Consider the following 20750-nt stretch of genomic DNA (forward strand, 5'->3'; position numbering starts at 1 on the left):
GCAACGAGGGGGCAGGGGGGCACCGAGGCACAACAAGCAACGAGGGGGCAGGGGAGCACAGAGGCACAAAAACCGGGCACAGGCACAAAAACCGGATCACAAGCAGGGCACAGAGGCACAACAAGCAACAAGGGGGTAGGGGAGCAAGCACAAGCAACGAGGGGGCAGGGGAGCAAGCACAACGAACGAGGGGGCAGGGGAGCAAGCACAAGCAACGAGGGGTCAGGGGAGCAAGCACAAGCAACAAGGGGTCAGGGGAGCAAGCACAACGAATGAGGGAGCAGGAGAGCAACCACGAGCAATGAGGGGGCAGGGGAGCAAGCACAGCGAGGGGGCAGATGCACAACGAGGGGGCAGACGCACAACGAGGAGACAGAGGCAAAAACACGGGCACAATCCGGGTAGAGAGGCAAGAAAAGCGAGTACTCACTGGAGGACTCAGCAGCTTCTCAACTTCTTGCGGCGGTCGGGCAGAAATAGCGCCACAAAAGCGGCGCCATTTTCGCATTCGGGGCGTGGTTTTTGCAGTTGAGTGACTGATGATGTCACAGAGTTAAAAAACTGCTAAAAACACGCCCCTGAATCCGAAAAAGACGGGGCTTAAACAGAGTTTAGGAAGCCAGCCAATGGAGAAGAGGGGCGGGTTCAAGCCCCCGTACTAAGAGACATAAATTCTCAGCTGCGCAGTGTATGCTAGGCCGAGACCTAAAAAGGATCTCTTCCTTTCTGGCAGCCTTATGGCCACATGAGTTTCGGGTGGCACTATCCCTATGTATATGAAGTTCGCGCCAAGGGGATGGAAGGTTTCTGACGGCCTTATGCGTAATTTTTTATGGACTCTTTATGGTTGAGACCCGTGGAGTGTCCGCCATCCAGTCAGCATCGGCAATAAAGGATGTGACATTGTCGATCTATTATATTTGCGTGGTCACTTGATCTGTGACGCATGTGCCGGATGGGTGTGGTGTGTATGCAAACCTGCCCTCAGGGAGTGGCCGTAATATGTTGAGAACTAGACCACTGACCTGCAAACCTGCAGCGAGTATGCCTGCGACAGGTAGCTATGTGGGGCCAATGTCAGAAGGTAATCGGAGTGGCGTGGCGTATGACAGAACAGGGCAGGGATAGCCACAATGACGCGGACGGCTCGTAGAACTGCATCTGTGAGTCGAGCGGATGGGCCACAGCGGTCTCTTTGCGAGCCTGGGTGAAAACTATTCATAACTCACACTACATAAGTAGTAAAGAATCATTTTGTGATTCAGTTAATCAGCTGGCATCTGTCCGAGGCATTTGTGAAAGAATATTGGAGTTCTTTCTGTGAGAGATACCCCTTTGACGCTCCCTCTCCCCACATTAGCAGGTAACATACCCTCTTCCCACATTACCAACATACCCCCAACACCCTTCTTGGGCCCGGAAGTGTCCCTGTGTGGTTGGACAAAAAAGAATCTTAGTCATGTATAGATTTGCATATAAAAAATGTATGTAAAGAAAACAACAAATAAGACTGAAGGGAGTCTGGTGCTGTGGTCGCTGCCACAAAGTTGGGGTCACTGCCATTCAGGACTCAGGACACAGTTACACATATGGGATCGGCTTGTGTTAAAGAGGGTTAGTGGGACTACGTGTCACCAGCCTTGCATATGGAAATATGCCTCACTGATCAAAGGGAGTCTGGTGCTGTGGTCGCTGCCACTCATGACTCAGGACACAGTTACACATGTGGGATTGTTTTGTGTTAAATAGGGTTAGTGGCACCAGAAGCATTGAGACTGTGTGAGCCTGGGATGGTGCCTGGTGTGGATGACCTCACTGGGAGTAATGAGTGTTGCCTACTGGACTGCGTCATGTGGAGTCAGGACTGTATCTGAATTGTGAGGCCGGCTGACTGTAGTGTAGGCCTGAGGTAGCGACGAGGAAGGGCCCACAGCCATGTGCATGTGTTGGTGGCCCTACCGGCCTGCATAGTGCAGGTTCAGTGGCACCTCTTGTTGCCAGCCTTCAATATGCAAATACTCCTCACTAATCGAAGGGAGTCATGTGCTGTGGTCACTGTCACGAAGCTGGGGTCACTGCCAATCAGGACTCAGGACACAGTTACACATGTGGGATCGGCTTCTGTTAAAGAGGGTTAGTGGCACAACGTGTCACCGGCTTGCATATAAAAATATGCCTCACAAATTGAAGGGAGTATGGTGCTGTTGTCGCTGCCACAGACTTGGGGTCACTGTCATTCAGGACTCAGGACACAGTTACACGTGTGGGATCGGCTTGCGTTAAAGAGAGTTAGTGGGACTACCTGTCACTGGCCTTGCATATCGAAATATGCCTCACTAATCTGAGGGAGTGTGGTGCTGTGGTTGGTGCCACGGACTTGGGGTCACTGCCATTCAGGACTCAGGGCACAGTTACACATGTGGGGTTGGCTTGTGTTAAAGAGGGTTAGTGGCACCACGTGTCGCCGGCCTTCTACAGTGTAGGCCAGAGGCAGCGGTCAGCAAAGGCCCACAGCCACGTGACGTTGACTTAAGTTGCACAGATTGGGAGCATTTGGTCTACTTAACCCATTATAGTCACTTACACAATTTGCATTGCTACTAATCTTGACTTGCGAACCGTGGTAACCCCAGTGTAGGCCGGAGGCAGCGGTCAGGATGGGCGCACAGCCACATGGCATTGAGTTGAGCTGCACAGTTAGCAGCACCTGGAGCACTCAGTGTGTGCGCACCCTACAATGATACGTGGTCCTGGCGGGCTGCACTGGGAGCAATGTCTTTTGTCTAATGAATTCTGCCTTAATAAGGCCATGTGGCGATGACTTGTGGCGCAGTGAGTTAGTAGCACCTGAAGCGTGTGCACAGCCTGTTACACATGCGCGGTCTGTGTGGGCCACACTTGGAGCAACGTGTCTTGCGTACTGGGGTGCGTCATCTGCAATCGCCACTGCATCTAAATTGTGAGCCCTGCTGTCCGCATCGAAGGCAGTAGTCACGTCTGAGCATACCCTGCCAACTTATGGCGAACAAAGTGGTACCGGTCCTCAGAAGCTTGTTTCCGGTCCAGGGAAGGCATGGCTTGGAAGTTCGGGCTGGCCTGTTCCCATGAGGCACAGGGTCAGACTGATTTCCATATGGCCATGTCTGAACTGGGGTGTGTAGGAAGGTGGATATCTGACTATGGTTACCCCCAAATTTTTGCCTAATGTTTAGCTGGTTTTTGACTTGGTTGGCCTGGGATCCTGCTAATCAGGGCCCCAGGCTAATTGCTCTCTCCCTAAAATGGACTCCATGTACCGTAGGTACATACCAATGCACTTTAGGTGCATTACCAATTGGAACTGGATCACCTTGTGAGCCCCTGTACTAGTGTACCCTAGGTACCCAGGGCATAGGTGTATCTGAGGCCTACCAGGGGCTGCAGCATGTATTATGCCACCCCTGGCCTGGCCTATCAATTTGACACAACTGGCTGATCACTCAGCTGGGGTAAGTTGGTGTATCCACCTCTTACTTAGGTGTAGTATGCCTATACCTAACCTTAAATGGAACACATGTTAACCTATAAGTCACTTCTATTCTATGGCAGGCCATAACAATCCTGGAGGCAGAGTGCTTGGTTTTATGTGAGATGGTGCTCTGGCATGAGCTGAGCCTGTCTGCAGCTTTCGGAACCATGTCCTTTAGCTGTTTCTAGATATTGCCATACCATATACTCTTAAGTGCATTATGAACCTCGCGGTTAAATGCTATCTTTGGTTTGGCTTTATCAAAACATGTCGGGTAAGGTGTCATACGAATTGGAATACTACCCCCTCGCCAGTTCTGGCGACGGGGGTAGCTTTCCACCCTTTTAGAGGGATACGACATGTACATAACCTGAACCCCAGTTAAACTTAAACACAGCCTCAGTGTTCACAAAATGGATGCTGCCACCGCGACACAAGTCTGCTCTCCTGCTGCTGGGAGTCCTTCCAGCTTGGGAGACGTGGACAAAGGGTTTTCTGCCAGGGGAGGTGCTAGCACCACCCCAGACAGGATTTTGTATATTGGTCAGGCAGGGCTTGGGGCCCACAAGGTGTCCCCGTGCATAGTCCAGTTCAAACCGGTGCTGGGGCACTCCAGCCCCAGCTCTGGCGTGAAACTGGACAAAGGATAGGGGGTGTAACCACCCCCCTTCCTGGTCCCACCCATATGAGGGACCTAGCAGGTAGTCCAGCCCCTAGAATTCGTTTAAAGGTAGGAGCTGTGTCCTAGGACTTCAGTCATCCTGAAATCAACTTAATACCAAGAAGAAAACGGGAACTTCGAAGTTCTGCTGCACAGAATACTGAAGAAAAATTTCCCTTGTGGTCAAGGAGTGACCACCCAGCTACTCGACGTCTGCTTTGCCGCCGCCTCCCGCCGGAGCCCAAGCCCAGAGACCAACAAGAACTGGACCTCCAGACCTTTCACAGCCCGATCCACAGTCCCTGCAAAGAGACCCGTGGAGGCACCGAGACACGTGGAGCCAGCCATCTTGGAAGACACCCGAAAAGCTGACAGCGTGACAACCGAGGCTCCCTCCAAGTTGTGCTTTGGGACTGAGAAGCCCCAACCCCGGGCAGCATTTGCACCAAAGGTGAGCACTCCAGCATCTCCACGATCTGCATGGGGCCCTTCTGCATTTTGCCACTCGACGCGCCTAACCGGTCACTGGTCCGTTGGCTAGTGGCCATCTTGGCGACGAACTTTGAAAACTACGACACTGGTCTGGTTGCTCCAGACTGGCATAAACAACAAGAAAATTTTTGGGTGGAGGGTCCCAGGGAATATTTAACGACCACACAGTTACAGCCCCCTACTCAGATCAGTAAATACAACAAAGAATAACTATGGGTCAGAAAATGTGTCAAAGAAATGAAATGTGTCTAGATGAGTCAATGTGTGCTAGAAGTTGTTAAAAAAGCACACAACCATACATCGCACTGTTTGGGAAGGAAATCCATCAGTTACTCTTCCTTTTCCGCCCTTTCATCCTTTGAACCACTTCCCATAGTGGAGAGTCTAGGTTGTTGCCACCTAGGCAGGGAAAGGTTAGTGTTGTACAAAATGGTGCAAGCGGAAGTGCTGTATTTGTAACTGAGGAGCAGTGCAAAAGAAAGTTATGAAAATCAAAAGAAAGATAGTGACGTGCTCTAAGATAAAATTGAATAATGAACGCAAGAAAACTTTATTCTGGTGCCGTTCATTTTCAAAATTAAAACCATTCAGTGCAAAACAGTCAGTGATTAACCCTAATAGTCACTGACCCTAGATGTTGGTCGACATGTTTCTGCGGTAGTTTAAAGATCACTACGTATCTCCCGCTTCTTCAGGACCTATAACATTTGCTACTGCTCAAAAAGTGCGATATAAAAAGGTTTCTGATACAGATATCACCTGCTCAAACCTGGTTGTCCTCTCAATTCTGCAAGGGATGTCCCAGGAACAAACGTCATCAAGACACAATAACATAGATATTAGACACAAACAAAGACAAAAACGACATTACCAAAATTAGTGTAAGTCATCTCTTTTGGACACATGATTATGTGGAAAACCTAAAGCAGTCAGTATCTGGTCGCCAGGTAGATAAAAGCCCTCTCGCTCACCTATAGGGTAAGAGGAACGTGCCACTCCTCGCCTGGCCACAGCTCAGGAAGATAGCGCACTGCTCTAAGATATAGAGAAAGTGATATGTGCAAGTCAAAATAAAAACAACGCGAAGGCCAGTAATTACAACACTTCCTCTTATTCAGAAAAGGTATCAAAGCCCATGTAAAATGTCTCTTGTTCATATAGTCGCATAACCTTTACCCAACCGCTTATGTTGCTTATTTCTGCTCGGAGATGTCTCCCGGATTAAACCAATTTATAAATCAAGGTCACTTCATGTGTTTAACATCGGTCTAATTGAATGTCTAAAGGACAAACAGCTGCCCTGTGCGCTTCTCATCCCTCTCTGGCTCATCTCAGACTACTTTTGTTCTTTCTTTTTACCCCGATGATCTACCATTATCCATATTATGGTTCAGGTCGTAAAGCGCTACATGCTATAAATGCACCGTTCAGAACCTTATGCAAGCGGTAGTGGCTTGAATGCAAGTTATCACATCAGTGTACATGATTGCCCCAGCGTACATGTGTTCGTTTTTCTGACCCAGCATTCATTCTTTTGTGTTATCACTTGTACTCGAGGTCTTTGCATTGTATTAATGCTGCATTTGTAGCGGTAGTCACTAAGATAATTATAGTACCGCCAACGTTAGTTTAATCGAGCCGATCTTAGTTTTGTATACACCTTTCACACACAAGCCTATCTGTTTGTGCGCCCACTCATTCCAAACACGCAAGGAGGTATAGGGCTTACCTGCCCGTCGGTACACTCAGCAGCCGTCTGGGCTGTCTGGGGAGGTACCCGGGCTCGGTTTGTCAGCGTCATTAGTACGCTTCGAAGGTGCTCGTGCGCGACTAGGTTTGCCGGGAATTGTAGTCCGGTTCTGTATTCTCCGTGCAGTAGACGCATACGCGCCAACGTCTGCTGGGAAATGTAGTTCGGTTCACATTCGTGTGCCGATTTTTGATCTGATCATAAGCATGTTGTTCGGTTCACATACATCTGCCAATCTGAAGTTAGGAATACAAACATGTACTGATCATTACGCTGGTCGTGCCACATACCTGTTGCAGGTTACTGTTGTTTATTTATTGCCAGCATATTCAATATGGTAAAGGTATTAGTAGTATTAAAATGAATTAGGCATAGCTGTAATCATTAAACATGCTATATATGCCTCAATGTGTGTGGAAGTTAATAAGGGAGAAGGAGAGCAGTGCGCAGTAGCCTAGGTGCAGCTTTTGACATAGAGCCACTATACCTAATGTGTAAATTGAGCAGATAAGCCTGGAGCAATAGTATCTCTTGGCAGTTATGAACAAGAGATGTCATATTTATCATCAGAGGTGGGTCCAAATGCATGGAAGAAGGCGCATGTATGTAAAACTGATCATTTTATTACAGTCCAGAATTTTAAGCTTTAACCTAAAGGAATCTACAATGACATCCATGGGATATCCTCATTAAGCCCAGCCTTATCAGTGTTAAGTTTGTAATGTATACCCATTTCTGTTCTAATTTGAACAGGTATTTTGACACATCAGTGATATGAGTTGGAATGACAGGTTGTTCAATCACTGTCCAAACGAAGTCTGTGGGTTTATGGTTGACTTCCAAGAAATGGTTGGTTAGGCGGGTCGCCTGTTTTTCGCAGCGGATGGTGCTTTTATGCTCAGAGATCCTAGTTCTTACTTTCCTGGTCGTCATTCCGACATATCTCAAAGAGCATGGGCAAGTGATTAAATATATTAGATTGCTGCTAATACAATTAGTAAAACGTCGTTGTTCCCAGGCTCTGCTTGTCCCAATATTGATGCTTGTAGATTTATTTGTTTGCGGGCAAGCTGCACAATTTCCACAAGGGTGGTGTCCGGTCACTGCAGGCATGTCCCACAGTGTCCCAATCTGGTGGATGGTAGCCGGACGTGGTCTTGTATGTATAATTTGATCTCTGATGCTGGTACCCCTCTTGAAAGCAAATAGGGGTTGTTCTAGCTCGTCAGCACCAGTATTGAGGATCTTCCAATGTCTGCGGATGATCTGTTGGATGGCATTGGATCTGGTACTGAACGTGTTAACACACGTGATTCTCTCGTTCTGTTCTTTAGGTAGAGGTGGTTCCAGCAGAGCCTCACGGTTGTTGTTAGAAGCCCTCTTCTGGGATGTGCGAATCAGTTTCTTGAGATATTTCCTCTCAAGGAGTTTCTCTTCCAAATCATGGGCATGCTTTTTGAAAGACTCTGTTGTAGAACAATTACGTTGGACACGTAAAAATTGTCCCAATGGGAGATTGTCCCTCAGAGATTTAGGATGACAGCTCCCATATTCCAGGAGTGAGTTGCGGGCCATCGGTTTCTTATACAGCTCTGATTGCAGTCCATCTGGGGATACAGTTATCAGTAGATCCAAAAAAGCCAAAGATTGGTGATTGTACTCTATGGTGAACTTAAGAAAGTTGTTGCAGTTGTTCAACCAGGAGTGAAAATGTAAGAGATCTTTCACCTCACCCCTCCAGACCACCAGAATGTCATCTATGTACCTCTTCCAAACCCGTATAGATGATTAATACGGGTTTGCGATATTCAATGCATGGTCTTGTTCAAATTTGTGCATATAGAGGTTTGCAGGCTTGGCGCAAAAACGCTGCCCATACTGGTACCTGACGTTTGTAGATAGACATCGTCCTCAAACTGAAAGAAATTTTCTTTCATCGCTAAGGATGCAAGGTCCATGATAAATGAGACCGGCGTGATGGAATCCAAATTGCTCGCATTGAGAAGTTCTTCAATTACTTCAAGTGTCTCATTTTGTGGAATAGAGGTGTAGAGCGACTCCACATCGAAGGATACAAGTATGTCCGATGTGGAGTCGAATTCAATTCCCGGTAGTAGCCTGAGCACGTCTTTGGTGTCTTGTAAGTAAGACGGCATAGTTCGCACCAGTGGTCTCAGAAAAACATCCACAAATGATGAAAGAGGTTCCATAAGTGAGCCAATGCCCGAGATTATCGGGCGTCCTGGGGGCGGCCGCTGTGCTTTGTGAATCTTGGGTAAGATGTAGAAGTATGGCATGGTGGGATGTGTTCTGCGTAGATAGTTACTTTCATTGGAGGTTATCCAACCTTCAGAGAGTGCTTCTTCCACCAGATGGCCAATCTGTGTCATCAGTCTAGGTGTGGGATCTTCCGGTAGACGTCTATACGCTTGACTGTCGCTCAATTGTTTCATGCACTCTGTCCTGTAGGTTGTAGTATCCAGCAGGACAGTGGCTCCACCCTTATCAGCCGGTTTTATCGTGATAAGAGGGTCTTTGGACAATTTTCGAATTGCTTCCTGTTCCGCTTTTGTAATGTTAACAAAAGGTTTGTGTCTTTCCAAAAAAAGATTTTGCACATCATGTTTGACAGCTTCTTCAAAGGCTGTAACTTTGGCTGGAACTGTAGTATTGAGAGGCGGGAAAGTTGAAGGGTTTCTTAAGCCCGTATTTAGTTCAGTCGTGGTTTGTTCAATGTTCTTGCCGGTGTTTTTTTCAAAGAAGAAATGTAACCGTATTTTACGGAAGAACTTGGAGATTTCAATCTGGGTTTAAAAAGCATCACCTTGGTTCGTTGCTACAAAACCCAGACCACGATTTAGGACTTTCTCTTCAATGGGTGTCAGTGTCCGTGAACTGAGATTCACTATGAGCCCTTCTCCGTGTTGGTGCTGGTGCTCGCTTGATCCTGGGGTATTTTCCTCCCGCTCCTCAAGTCCATCGACTGTGGGGGCAGATTCCACTGTACCTGACTTTGCTGAGCTCTTCACCTGCCACGCGGTCTCCCTTGGCCAAACCCTAAAAAAGGAGGTAGATTTTGACTTGGTGGAAAATTTTGACCTGGTGGGAAAGGTGATGGACCATAGGGTCCTGCTTGATGCGTAAAGGGAAATTGACCCGGAGTCCATGGGTTGGGAATCCACCATGGATTGAATTGCCCTTGATTAAAGGTATTGCCTCTCCTTTGTCTTCTATTGCCTCTCCCACGGTTGTAATTCATATTGGAGCCCTGGTTTGAAGAATCAGAATCACTGGAAAGATCTTCGGACGTTGAGGTGCCATAAGTTGAACCTCCTTTCCTCCCATTTCTATTGTATGGTGTTGGTGTGTATGTGGCGCTAGTGTAGGGATACACTTTCTCCTTTGAAAACTTCTCTAAGTCTTTTTTGCATTTCTCTAGTTTTGAGAACAACACTGAATCTTTAAAATCTTTGTTAGCCTTATTGCTCTCATCTTGTTGCTTGGTAAATACTTTGGATGAAACTGTTGTCTTCATTTAGCAGTGATAAAGGGCGGTATTGATCACAGTATTGAGATGGTTTTATCAAGGTAACTAGGATGGCTTCACAGAGGTTCAGGGAGAACATGTTTTGCTCGTGATTCTTCTTACAGTGCTAACGGATGTGGGGCTTTATGTGTCAGCTGGCCACAGATCACCTCCTCGAGTTCGTCCAATGTGATAGGCTGAGACAGGAACTGATGCTGCGTTGACGTACGCCAGCCCAGCGTGACATTGTCTAAATATTCGCTCACAGATTGGTACTGGAGGTTCCTCAGATGGTATAGAGGTTGGAATAATGTGTGTGGAAGTTGTGCAGGATCTGTGGAGTCTCATAATGTGCGCCATGAAACCGACTGGTGACCGTGCGCGGTAGAAATAATTTTAACATAACATAACATAACACCCTGATAGACTACAGAATGATGCCCAGGGGTGTTTAATTTGTTACGCCAATGATCTACCTTGTCATTCTCCAGGCATTTAGGTGCCAATCACACCCTCTCCAGGACAACGCTTCATGCAGAACAACCAGGGAATGCTCAGAAAATGTATGAGCGAGGAATTGCACACATGTGATCCACAGGCACACGTCCAGAGAAGCAAGCCAAAAAACAATTCTGGACCACACCTCATGAACAGCTGAGTAGAAGGTGACCTCCCGCCCATCAGGATTTTGCGGGAAACAACTGTTGCAACGCATGCGTTACAATGCATGCCATTGCCCTGCATGTCATTGCAACGCAAAAGGCTTGTTGCAGGGGGTAGAAGGTGTTGGATTTAACTCCAACACCTTCCCTATAGTAAATTACACTATTCCAACTTCCAGAGCGCCCCGACAGCAAGTCGGGGTAAAGATTTGCGTTGCAACGGCATGCGGGGGTTGGCATGCATTGTAACATCATACAACCTGATTTCCGTCTCCCAATCTCAACCACCATATGATCTTCAACTATATCTCTCAGGCACCTGGTCCCCAGAGCTCTGTCATGAGTGAGACACCAGGATATGTCCTGGGTGTTGTTGAGGGGCAGTTAAAGTCTCCTGCCCAAAGTATGGAGGAGGACGCTATGATCCCCCATAGAGCGTTGAAGAAGTGAGGGTCATCATTGTTGGAACCATAGCAGTTCACAGTCGTGAGAGGCAGCGTCCCCCATCTACCTTGCACCATCACATATAAACCCTAGTGGTCCGAGTGTGACTCCTCCACCCTTAAGGGAGTTTTTTTCTTAATAGGTAGGGCCTCACCTCTCACATATGAGGAGTAGGAGGATAGTTATATGTGCAACGCCTACTTCCTGTCAAAGGCAGGGCTGCCTTTGGGTTGAAATGAGTTTTCTGCCGTAGGCCTATTGATAGCTTATGTCTATTAGAGAAGGCGCTTTTAACGTGGACCCCCCCCCAACTATCGCACATTCCATGTGATGCACACCATCTCAGGAATCTGAGTGTGCCCTGTGTCAGTCATGATGGGAGCATGTATAGCTGAGTGTGCTCCTGTGTGAGCCATAGCTTCAGTAAATAACATATCGCCCATAGGTAAAATGCTGTGGCAGGATCTTACGCCTGGCCTCCTGGACTGCCAGTGTGAAGTCTGGGTAAATGGAGATGTTGTTTCCATCAAAGTTTATTTCCCCTTTTCTCTGGTGCGGCTTAGTGCTGTATCTCAATGGCAAAAGTTTAGCAGAAGTGCTGTTATTGGCCGTGCAGGGTCTCCTGGTGGCACTGTGTGTCCTCTCCACCACCAGTAGTCGAGAGAAGCGCTCCCCACCAAACAAACCTAGGAGCAGACTATCGATGCAGTCCTCCATCAGGTCAGTATTCACTGATTCGTGAGCACCTAGCATGTGAATATTATTGCAGCACAACCTGGCCTCTAAATGTTCATTTTTTACAGCATTGACTCAGAGGACCTTCTCCATATTTTGAAGCATTTTTCTTTTCGACGCAAGCATGTCCACAGTTGTGGAAATGTGGTGTTCAGCCTCCGTCAAGTGGTCCTCATGCTTTTCCATCTTGCTTGTTATGGAATCCATGCGATACGTCATGGCATCCATCTTGGTGTCTATGAAAACGAGCCTGTGCTGTGTCACCTTGAGCAAGACGTTCATGTCCTACCCAGCCGGGTCTAAAAAGGACGGGTGTCGATCTCTTTCAGAGGCGGCTGTCCCTGAGAGGTCAACTTGGACTCACACCATGTTTCAAAGGGCAGTTTCATTTGCCTGTTAGTCACTTTACCCGTTTCCAGGTGGCCCAGAGTTGCTGCTGTTTTGTCTTGGTGTTAGCAGGTTACGCAGAGTGTCTCACACTCACCTGGTTCCAACCGTGGAGACACTTGAGCTGATGCTAGACCTCCTATCCCTCGCAGGGCAAGACCTAAACAAAGCATGGCCACTGGGGAGAAGGGAGGTTGTAACAAAAAAAGTAAACTGCGACTTGCGGTGCTAGTTACGGTCAGCAAGTGTGCGACACAGCAAAAACTAGAGAGCGGCTGAGTCTTCAAAGGTAGATGAGCGCAGGACATGGACCTCTGGCTTGCAAAGACGCAATGCACTGGAAAAACAAGAAGACACAATTACCATCATACACCAACAGGCCTTATCATGCAAGTGCATTGCATAAACTTACATGACATTCACTTACACGCTTCTTCTGCATATGGCATGAAAGGTGAATGATAAAATTCACAACTTGGAATCTCTGAGACTCTCGAGGAAAAGTCATAGCCCAGCTTGGAGACTCTGGGACTCCTGGGATAAAACTTGGAACATGAGTTGGAGTTTTCTGGCACTCTCAAGGTCACACTTAAAACATGAGTTGGAGAGCACACTTGAAACACAAGGTAGAGTTTCTGGCACTCCCAAGGTATACAAGGAACACAGGCTGGAGTTTACACACTCCCAAGGTATACAAGGAACACAGGCTGGAGTTTACACACTCCCAAGGTATACTAGGAACACAGGCTGGAGTTTACACACTCCCAAGGTATACAAGGAACACAGGCTGGAGTTTACACACTCCCAAGGTATACTAGGAACACAGGTTGGAGTTTACACACTCCCAAGGTATACAAGGAACACAGGCTGGAGTTTACACACTCCCAAGGTATACCAGGAACACAGGTTGAAGTTTACACACTCCCAATGTATACTAGGAACACAGGTTGAAGTTTACACACTCCCAAGGTTTACAAGGAACACAGGCTGGAGCTTACACACTCCCAAGGTATACTAGGAACACAGGTTGAAGTTTACACACTCCCAAGATATACTAGAAACACAGGTTGGGGTTTACACACTCCCAAGGTATACTAGGAACACAGGCTGGAGTTTTCACACCCCCAAGGTATACTAGGAACACAGGTTGAAGTTTACACACTCGTAAGGTATACTAGGAACACAGGCTGGAGTTTACACACTCCCAAGGTATACTAGGAACACAGGTTGAAATATACACACTCCCAAGGCATCCTAGGAACAGAGGTTGAAGTTTACACACTCCCAAGGTATACAAGGAACACAGGTTGGAGTTTACACACTCCCAAGGTATACTAGGAACACAGGTTGGAGTTTACACACTCCCAAGGTATACTAGGAACACAGGTTGGAGTTTACACACTCCTAAGATATACTAGGAACACAGATTGGAGTTTACTCTCTCCCAAGGTATATTAGGAACACGGGTCTGGCATGTAGTATCGAGGTCAAGTGTCCGCACTCCAATGGAGCCTACGTCTTGTTGTAGAGTAGTGAATTTGGAGTGGAGGTCTGTCTGCAAATTCTCCAGAGAGGTAGCGAGGTCTTCTTTAAGTTCTTCTCGCAATTCTTTTTTAAAGTCCTGAGGGGAGGATAGGAGATCCTCCTTAGTTAATTCCATTTTGCCTTATGTGGTTGCAGATGAGTGCAAGTCTTGTACTTCAGTCAGTTCAAAGTAGCTCGACACACTGTTCTTTTGTGGGGTTTTCTGAGGCCTGTGGAATATGGCTTCTGATGCAAGTACAAGGTTGGCGAGTTAGTTCCCCCAAGCGATGGGCCACGGCCTTCTTAGATGTCTTTGTGCCCTCTAGATTGCTGGAATGTGTCCATTTAGCTATAGTGTGGCCAATATATCCCCTGGAAAGCTCTTGTAGGGCTGAAGTATACTGCATTATCAGGGGATGCAGTTCCTGTTTACTCTAATTATGGAGGTGGGCTCTGCCAAGACAGGAAGGTTTGTAGCTGGTTGGTCAGCACAGACCTGTTGGTGCTCACTGTAGCACGCTTGTTGTTCTGGGCATGTTTCACTAGTGCCTGATTGTATTTGCACAGTACACAGATGCAAAATTAGCGTTAACACGGCAGGTGTGTCTTTTAGTTTAAACTCTCCCGTAAGCGCGAGAAAGGGAACCCCCGATGTATACCCTTTAGCTCATGTTGTGCCCCCTGCCTTGTCTCCAGATGGGAACAGGGGCACCCCGGGCCCCAGAAAGGAGAGGAGCCCTGGGTCCCTAGTGTAACTGGAGAGGCTGAGTTACAAGGCAGCTAGTTGCGGGAGAAGCACCCTGTGCCGACATTACCTCCCATATGTCAGTACCTGGGCAGTCATTAATCCACAGTGGAAGCAAAGATAGTGCATGGAGAATGACTCCAGGCCATCAGTGCAGTATCGATGGAGTTTAGCACCCCCTCAGCCAAGCACTAGATGGCGCGCCCACCATTTTGAAAACAGACAGCAGGGCCTTCCCTGGAACTACAAGGCCTCTGTGGGATGCGACACAGCACCCCCAGGGGCCCCACAGCCGAAGGTGCGCCAAAGGCAAGCCCGTCTGCGCCCTTTCGGGACCAAGGGCCATGAACCTGGTCAAATATTTTATTAATCTGACACCTCAATACATCATTCTGCTGAACAACTGATCCAATTATTGATCGGACTGCAACGTTTGTCTGCCGTTAGACAATGCGTCTTGCTGCCCTTGTTATAATTTTATGTTTTACACAACATCCTTAAAAGCCTATACAAGTAAGATTTCAAATAACTCACCTCTTTTAAAAAACAGCTTATCATTGGGCAATAACCCTATTAATAAAGCTTTTACTTTTTGGAATATTTATTGCCGTTCCCTTCCTAAACATAGGATGGACATATTTGACTTCTTGAATAGTGAACATCCTGATGCCATCTTTGTAACTGAAATGTGGCTTCATGATAGCTCCGGCCCTGATGTGGCCTCAGGCTTACCATCTAACTATGCTATAGTTAGAAATGATAGACTTGACGGGAAAGGCTGAAGAATTGCTAAAATCTATGATAAATCCTATCAATGTAAACTGTAAGATTCATCTTTTCTGAGCTGTGAAGCAGCTCTATTTAAAATTACAATGACCCCGCAAATGACCTTTTCTGTTATTCTTATCTATCGGCCTCCCGCACCATCAAGCTCCTGGGTTTCTTCACGTCCAGACTTGTCACCCCCCATCTTCTTAAAGCGGCAAATTTCACTATTTTGGGTGATTTTAATTTACATCTCGATAAACCAGACTGCACGGTCAGCAATACATTGATCGCTGAGTTTGTTGCATTAAATCTCATTCTTTGTAATACTGGTTCCACACATATTGCTGCCCACCTTCTAGATCCAATTTTTTCAAACTTATCTGATCTGCAGTGTGACCCTGCTCTTCCTATCTGCTGGTCAGATCATTTTGCAGTTAAATTTTATTGTATTTTTTCGGTGACTCCAAACGTTGATAATACTAGTATTCCACAGAAATCCTGGAATTGGAGTAAGCTGGACATGGATGCTTTTAACAAACACCTTGCTAATAGTACACCTTCTATTGATCATATGTCAACCACTTCATTGAGGTCAATACACGATTGGATCTTTAATGCAGTTGAGTACTGTTTTCCTTTATCTTTAAAAAAAATCTATAATCATCGTCTTCCAGCTCCTTGGTTCACGGAGCAATTGAAAATTGAAGAAAACAAATGTAAAGCTCTGGAAAGAAGTTGGAGAAGAAATTACGCACAGGAGGCCAAATTAAAATATAAGCAAGCGTTAAAGTACTATCAAGCACTTTGTAAAACAGCAAGGAAGGACTATGTGTCTTCCACTATTTCTAAAGCCCAGAACTGTTCGCATACTCTGTTAACTTACAAATAACCCAATTTGTCGAATCTGCTGACTTTCTGCACTCCTCTCAATCTGGCTTTAGGGTCGGCTATTCGACTGAAACTACTCTTCTTGGAGTAACAGAAATGCTAAGACAGCGACACTGTGTTAATTAAGTCCTTGCAATCTCTTGGCATCACCGGTTCAGAGCTCGACTGGCTTTCATCTTTTTTAACTAAATGGACATTTCAAGTGTTTTCATCTAGAGCCAACTCTAAAATACAGACCTCTTCTTATGGGGTACCCCAAGGTTCTATCCTTAGTCCTCTCCTGTTCAACTTGTATGTTAAACCTTTGACGACCTTTGCAGAAGAGGCAGGGTTGAGCCTTTTTTCCTATGCAGATGATACTCAAATCATCTTTTCCCTATCTATGGATAGGATGCCTGGACCTTCAGTTCTTCAGATTGGCCTGAAAAACATTGCATCTTGGATGCAACTAAATCTACTCAAGCTTAACAGCGAGAAAACTGAAGTCCTAATTTTCGGAAAAAAATAAAAATCTTGGGGGCCCACAGCACTGGCCTAGTGAAATGGGTGCTCTACATCAGCCCACTGATCATGTCCGTAACTTGGGAGTCATCATTGATGACAAATTATCTGTGAAGCAGCAGGTAGTAAAAGTGGCAGCTACTTGTTTCACCATTTTAAAATGGTTGAAAAAAATCATCTGGATGCTCCCGGTCTCCACTAAAAAAAAACGTAGTCCAGGCACGTGTGACATCTAGAATGGACTACGGTAACATCCTTTATTTGGGTTCAAATAAGGATGTCATGCGGAGGCTGCAGGTAATACAGAACTCTGCTGCCAGGCTGCTCTGTCAGCTTTCTAAAACATCTTCCACCTCCAGTGTTTTGCGTAACCTTCATTAGCTCAGGATTGAAAACCACGTTAAGTTTAAGGCCTGAGCTACATGTATAAAATCAAGGCTGGCTCTGCTCCTAAATACTTGCAAACCTTAGTTCAACTTTATCAACCGTCCCGTCGATTACGATCGACCACTCAGGGAAAATTCCTGGTGCCGAGGATTAAACTTTCCAGAATGGGAGGTCGCTCATTTGCTTCCCTTGGCCCATCCATATGGAACTCTCATCCTATCGCACTTCGTAATAAAACTTCTTACATGAATTTTCGGAAACTTTTAAAAACGTGGTTATTTAACCAATAGTTTGCTTCCCTCTGCAGTCTTGTTTTCCTTTGCTCTCTGTCAGGTTTAGCGCTGCGAAACCCTTTTTGGGTAGCTGTGTGCTATACAAAATTAATTTAACATAACATAACAGCCCTCAGCTTGCGGGGTTAGAGCTGGTGAAGGCGTGCGATCCCCTGAAGCCCCTGGAAGGAATGCATGTAGATCTTTGCATGCCACAGTCTCTCGACTCTGCTACGCTGTGCTGATTTCATTCATTCATTTCATTTCATTTAAACTTTATTCGGCTTCAAAAATTAGTACCATAAAAGTTACATTTACACAAGTGAACAAGCGAATTTAAAAATGGACATCATGGATCAGGTTACATGAGTTCAATAGAGTCGGTACACATTAAGTAAGAGTATAAAGGCAATATATAAAGTTAAAAGCAATTCATAGTAATACATTTTATCCTAGTCATTTGAAATCCAGGCTTTTTCTGTATCTTAAAGAGCATTTTAAAAACCCTACAATCAGCGGTATACAGTCGGGTTTTAACAATTGCAGGTAAAACAAAGCTGGGCGTGCCTGTGAAAAATGTTGTTTTTTAAGAGAGATTTTAAAAACAATCTACGGGGCCGCATAAAAGTCGCAAAAAAGGACAAAGTGTAACAGATCCTGTGGAGACAGGTTTTCGCAGCCACAGGGTGCTAACACCTGTCCTTTATGGCTCCCCCTAGGTACTGCCAGTAAGAGGTGAAAATAGTCCAATCTAAACCTTACCTGCAGAAATCTTTCGTGCATTGATAGAGTCCATGCAAGATAGTGCTCCATTCGTGCAGAGGTTTTGAGCATTAGATGTCTGCGTGCTCCAGATTTCTGGAGTTCCTATTCCTCATGCTTGATCTGCTTACGCTCTAAAGAGGATTCCTTTTCAAAGGCCACGCCTTCCTTTGTTATGCACTCTGGAGTTAAGAAAAGATCCAGGCGTCCCAGCTCATTAAAGGATCTCATTAAGTATTTGAACCAAGGTATTACAGGCATGTGGTCCAAATTCAACAAATCCCTGTATATTTTGTGTGTAAGAACGAGATCTTTGTTTAGCCAACTTTTTAGCCAGAAGAGCATGGGGCGCAAGCCAAGGGTGTCGCAGTGTCGTAATTTGACAGTGATCGGGTTAGCGTTAAGCTTTGCTACACGGATTTCCCCTTATCTTGACTATGGTGTTCGGAGGCCATTTTGAGAACACTGGCGTCCATTTTATATGAACGCACTGCCTCGTGGTCAGCATGCCCTTTTGTCCTTTCTCTGTACCACTGACCACTTAAACTTGCCCAGCAACAGGCTATTTTTAGTACTGGTCAAGCTCGCATATGCGCAGTTAAACCCTTTGTACTAGTGAACAGTCATCACTTAGGAATGTTCTCCGAACTGACCAGTGGTGTTGTAACTCCTCCCATAAGTTGGCTGTGTTCCAAAAATGACCTTATATGTACCTAAACTGAGCAAATGTGTTCCGCCTACTCTTTTTATTACTGTAAAACTGTATAAAAGAGGTCCCGCACCGATGTTCGGGGTGATACTTCTTGCATTGCTGAAGGGTGCTGTAGGAATGTACCTCCACCCCATGGGGTCTTAATAAACTTGTCTTTTGCATTTTCCAGTTTCCGTGCCAATTTCTCTTTATGGTGTAAGCGGTTTTGCGGAATATGTAGACCTGGAGAACCCAATACCACAGCAGATGTATTGAACACCAGTTTCTTCGTGATCGGAGAAGTTTGATGTCCCTTGGGGGACCCCCAGCAGTTGTTTTAGGAAGGTATTTTCGGCCACCTGAATCCCTTCAGCTCTGGTGTACCCCCACAACTCACTCCCTCCCGTATGTGGCTATGGCTACGCTCCTGGCTTGATACATTTTCAACATTGCGGCCACTGGGCGATTGCCCATCTTGCTCGCAAAGTTACGAATTGCAGCGTTGCTCCTGGTCACCTCCCCCCGCTTCTTCTTAATCAAGGGGGCCCAGTTTTGTCTCTCGTCTAGGAGAACGCCCAGATTCGAGAAGGTAGAGGTTGTTGGCACTCTCGTTCCATTTACCATTAATGGGTATTGGCGCTTAGATCCAGGCCCCACCTGCATTATAAAAGATTTTGCATTGTTTATGGCCAGATCTCTTTCTGCCATAAACCCCCAAAATGTGTTTAGCAGAACTTGTAGGCTTTTAGGGGTTCGTGCTAGGAGATCCGCGTTGTCTGCGTATAGCAAGACGGTAAGACCCCTGTCACCCACATACGGATAATCCACCCCAGTTGCCTGCAAGATTCGGTCCAAATCATTTATATAAAGGTTCAAAAGAAAGGGGGCTTGGATACAACCCTGACGTACCCCCCTTTCTGTGCTAAAATCCCTCGAGACCCTTAGATCCTGCGAGTACCTGACGTTTGCCTTGGCCTCTTTGTGGAGATCTCTCAAGAAATCCACCAGGTTAGCGTCAACCCCCATGGCATCCATGGACCCCCACAGCCCCTCCCGATTAACACAGTCGTAGGCTGAGGATAGGTCCATGAATGCCATGTAGATTGTTCCCCCTCGGGCTACAGTGTATTTTCCCAGAATGAGATGTAAATTGACACATTGGGCCACAGTAGATCTTCCCGGGCGAAACCTATACTGCACTTCTGATATAATTTTATTTTCTTCGGGCCAAGCACTCAATCTGTTCAACACTATTCCCCCTACAACTTTCACGACTGAATCGATCAGGGAGGAGGGTCTGTAATTCATTGTACAATTTCTGTCCCCCTTTTTAAACACAGGGACTATTGTAGACAATCCCCCCGGTTCAGGGCATCCAGCCTTTACTGCTGCATTCAACACTGCCACCGAGACTGGCACCCACAGGGATAAATTGGATTTGTAGAGATCAGGTGGACACCGTCCGGGCCTGGAGCCTTTTTACACGTAAGGTTATTAATGCTATTTTCCACTTCTTGTGCTGTAAATATGATATCATTTCCACGCTCTGAGTTTATTTGAAACACGGGGCAGATGTTGTGCATTCAAAGATAGCCCTGAAATGGTCCGTCCATTCCTCCTCTGTTACGTTAGTTCCCCGATCTTTAGATTTTTTAGATGGAAATAACGGACTATTAATAATATTCCAGAATCTGGAGCTACTTGATAGAGTCTGGGGCTCTAAGAGTTCTCGCCATATGTCCTCCTTCACCTCCCTCTTACGAACCTAGCTGTGTTTTATATGCAGCTCGAGCAGAGCGGATTAACACATGGTCCCTAGGGGTACTCTTTAAAGCATCTTTTAGGTTCCTGGCAGCTTTTGAACAACTGTGGTCGATCCATTTTGGATCGTCATTGATTTTATTCTGGCCACCAACGGTTAACAGGGTCCCAACTTTGCTAATTATACCTTTGAAGGCAGGTATTGTGCCCATGGCAGAGGACTCGGGGTCTAAGCAATACAAGAATTCTGCCTTAAATAATTCTTGCAGATTTTCATAAAACAATG

General features: G+C 46.2%; 1 protein-coding gene across 1 annotated transcript in view; it reads right to left on the bottom strand.

Annotated features, from left to right (window-relative positions):
• LOC147737159 (uncharacterized) overlaps window positions 1–20750 on the bottom strand; it is a 58916-nt gene that overhangs the window by 5015 nt on the left and 33151 nt on the right. Inside the window, exons 2-3 of the mRNA XM_086923008.1 lie at window positions 8297–9215; window positions 7602–7877 (exon numbers count right to left, since the gene is read on the bottom strand). Of these exons, the coding sequence (XP_086779134.1) occupies window positions 7602–7877; window positions 8297–9215 (1195 nt within the window). The remainder of the gene's footprint in view (window positions 1–7601; window positions 7878–8296; window positions 9216–20750) is intronic.

This window comes from Lissotriton vulgaris, chromosome 1_1, assembly GCF_964263255.1.
Source record: "Lissotriton vulgaris chromosome 1_1, aLisVul1.2, whole genome shotgun sequence".
Classification (NCBI taxonomy): Eukaryota; Metazoa; Chordata; class Amphibia; order Caudata; family Salamandridae; genus Lissotriton; species Lissotriton vulgaris.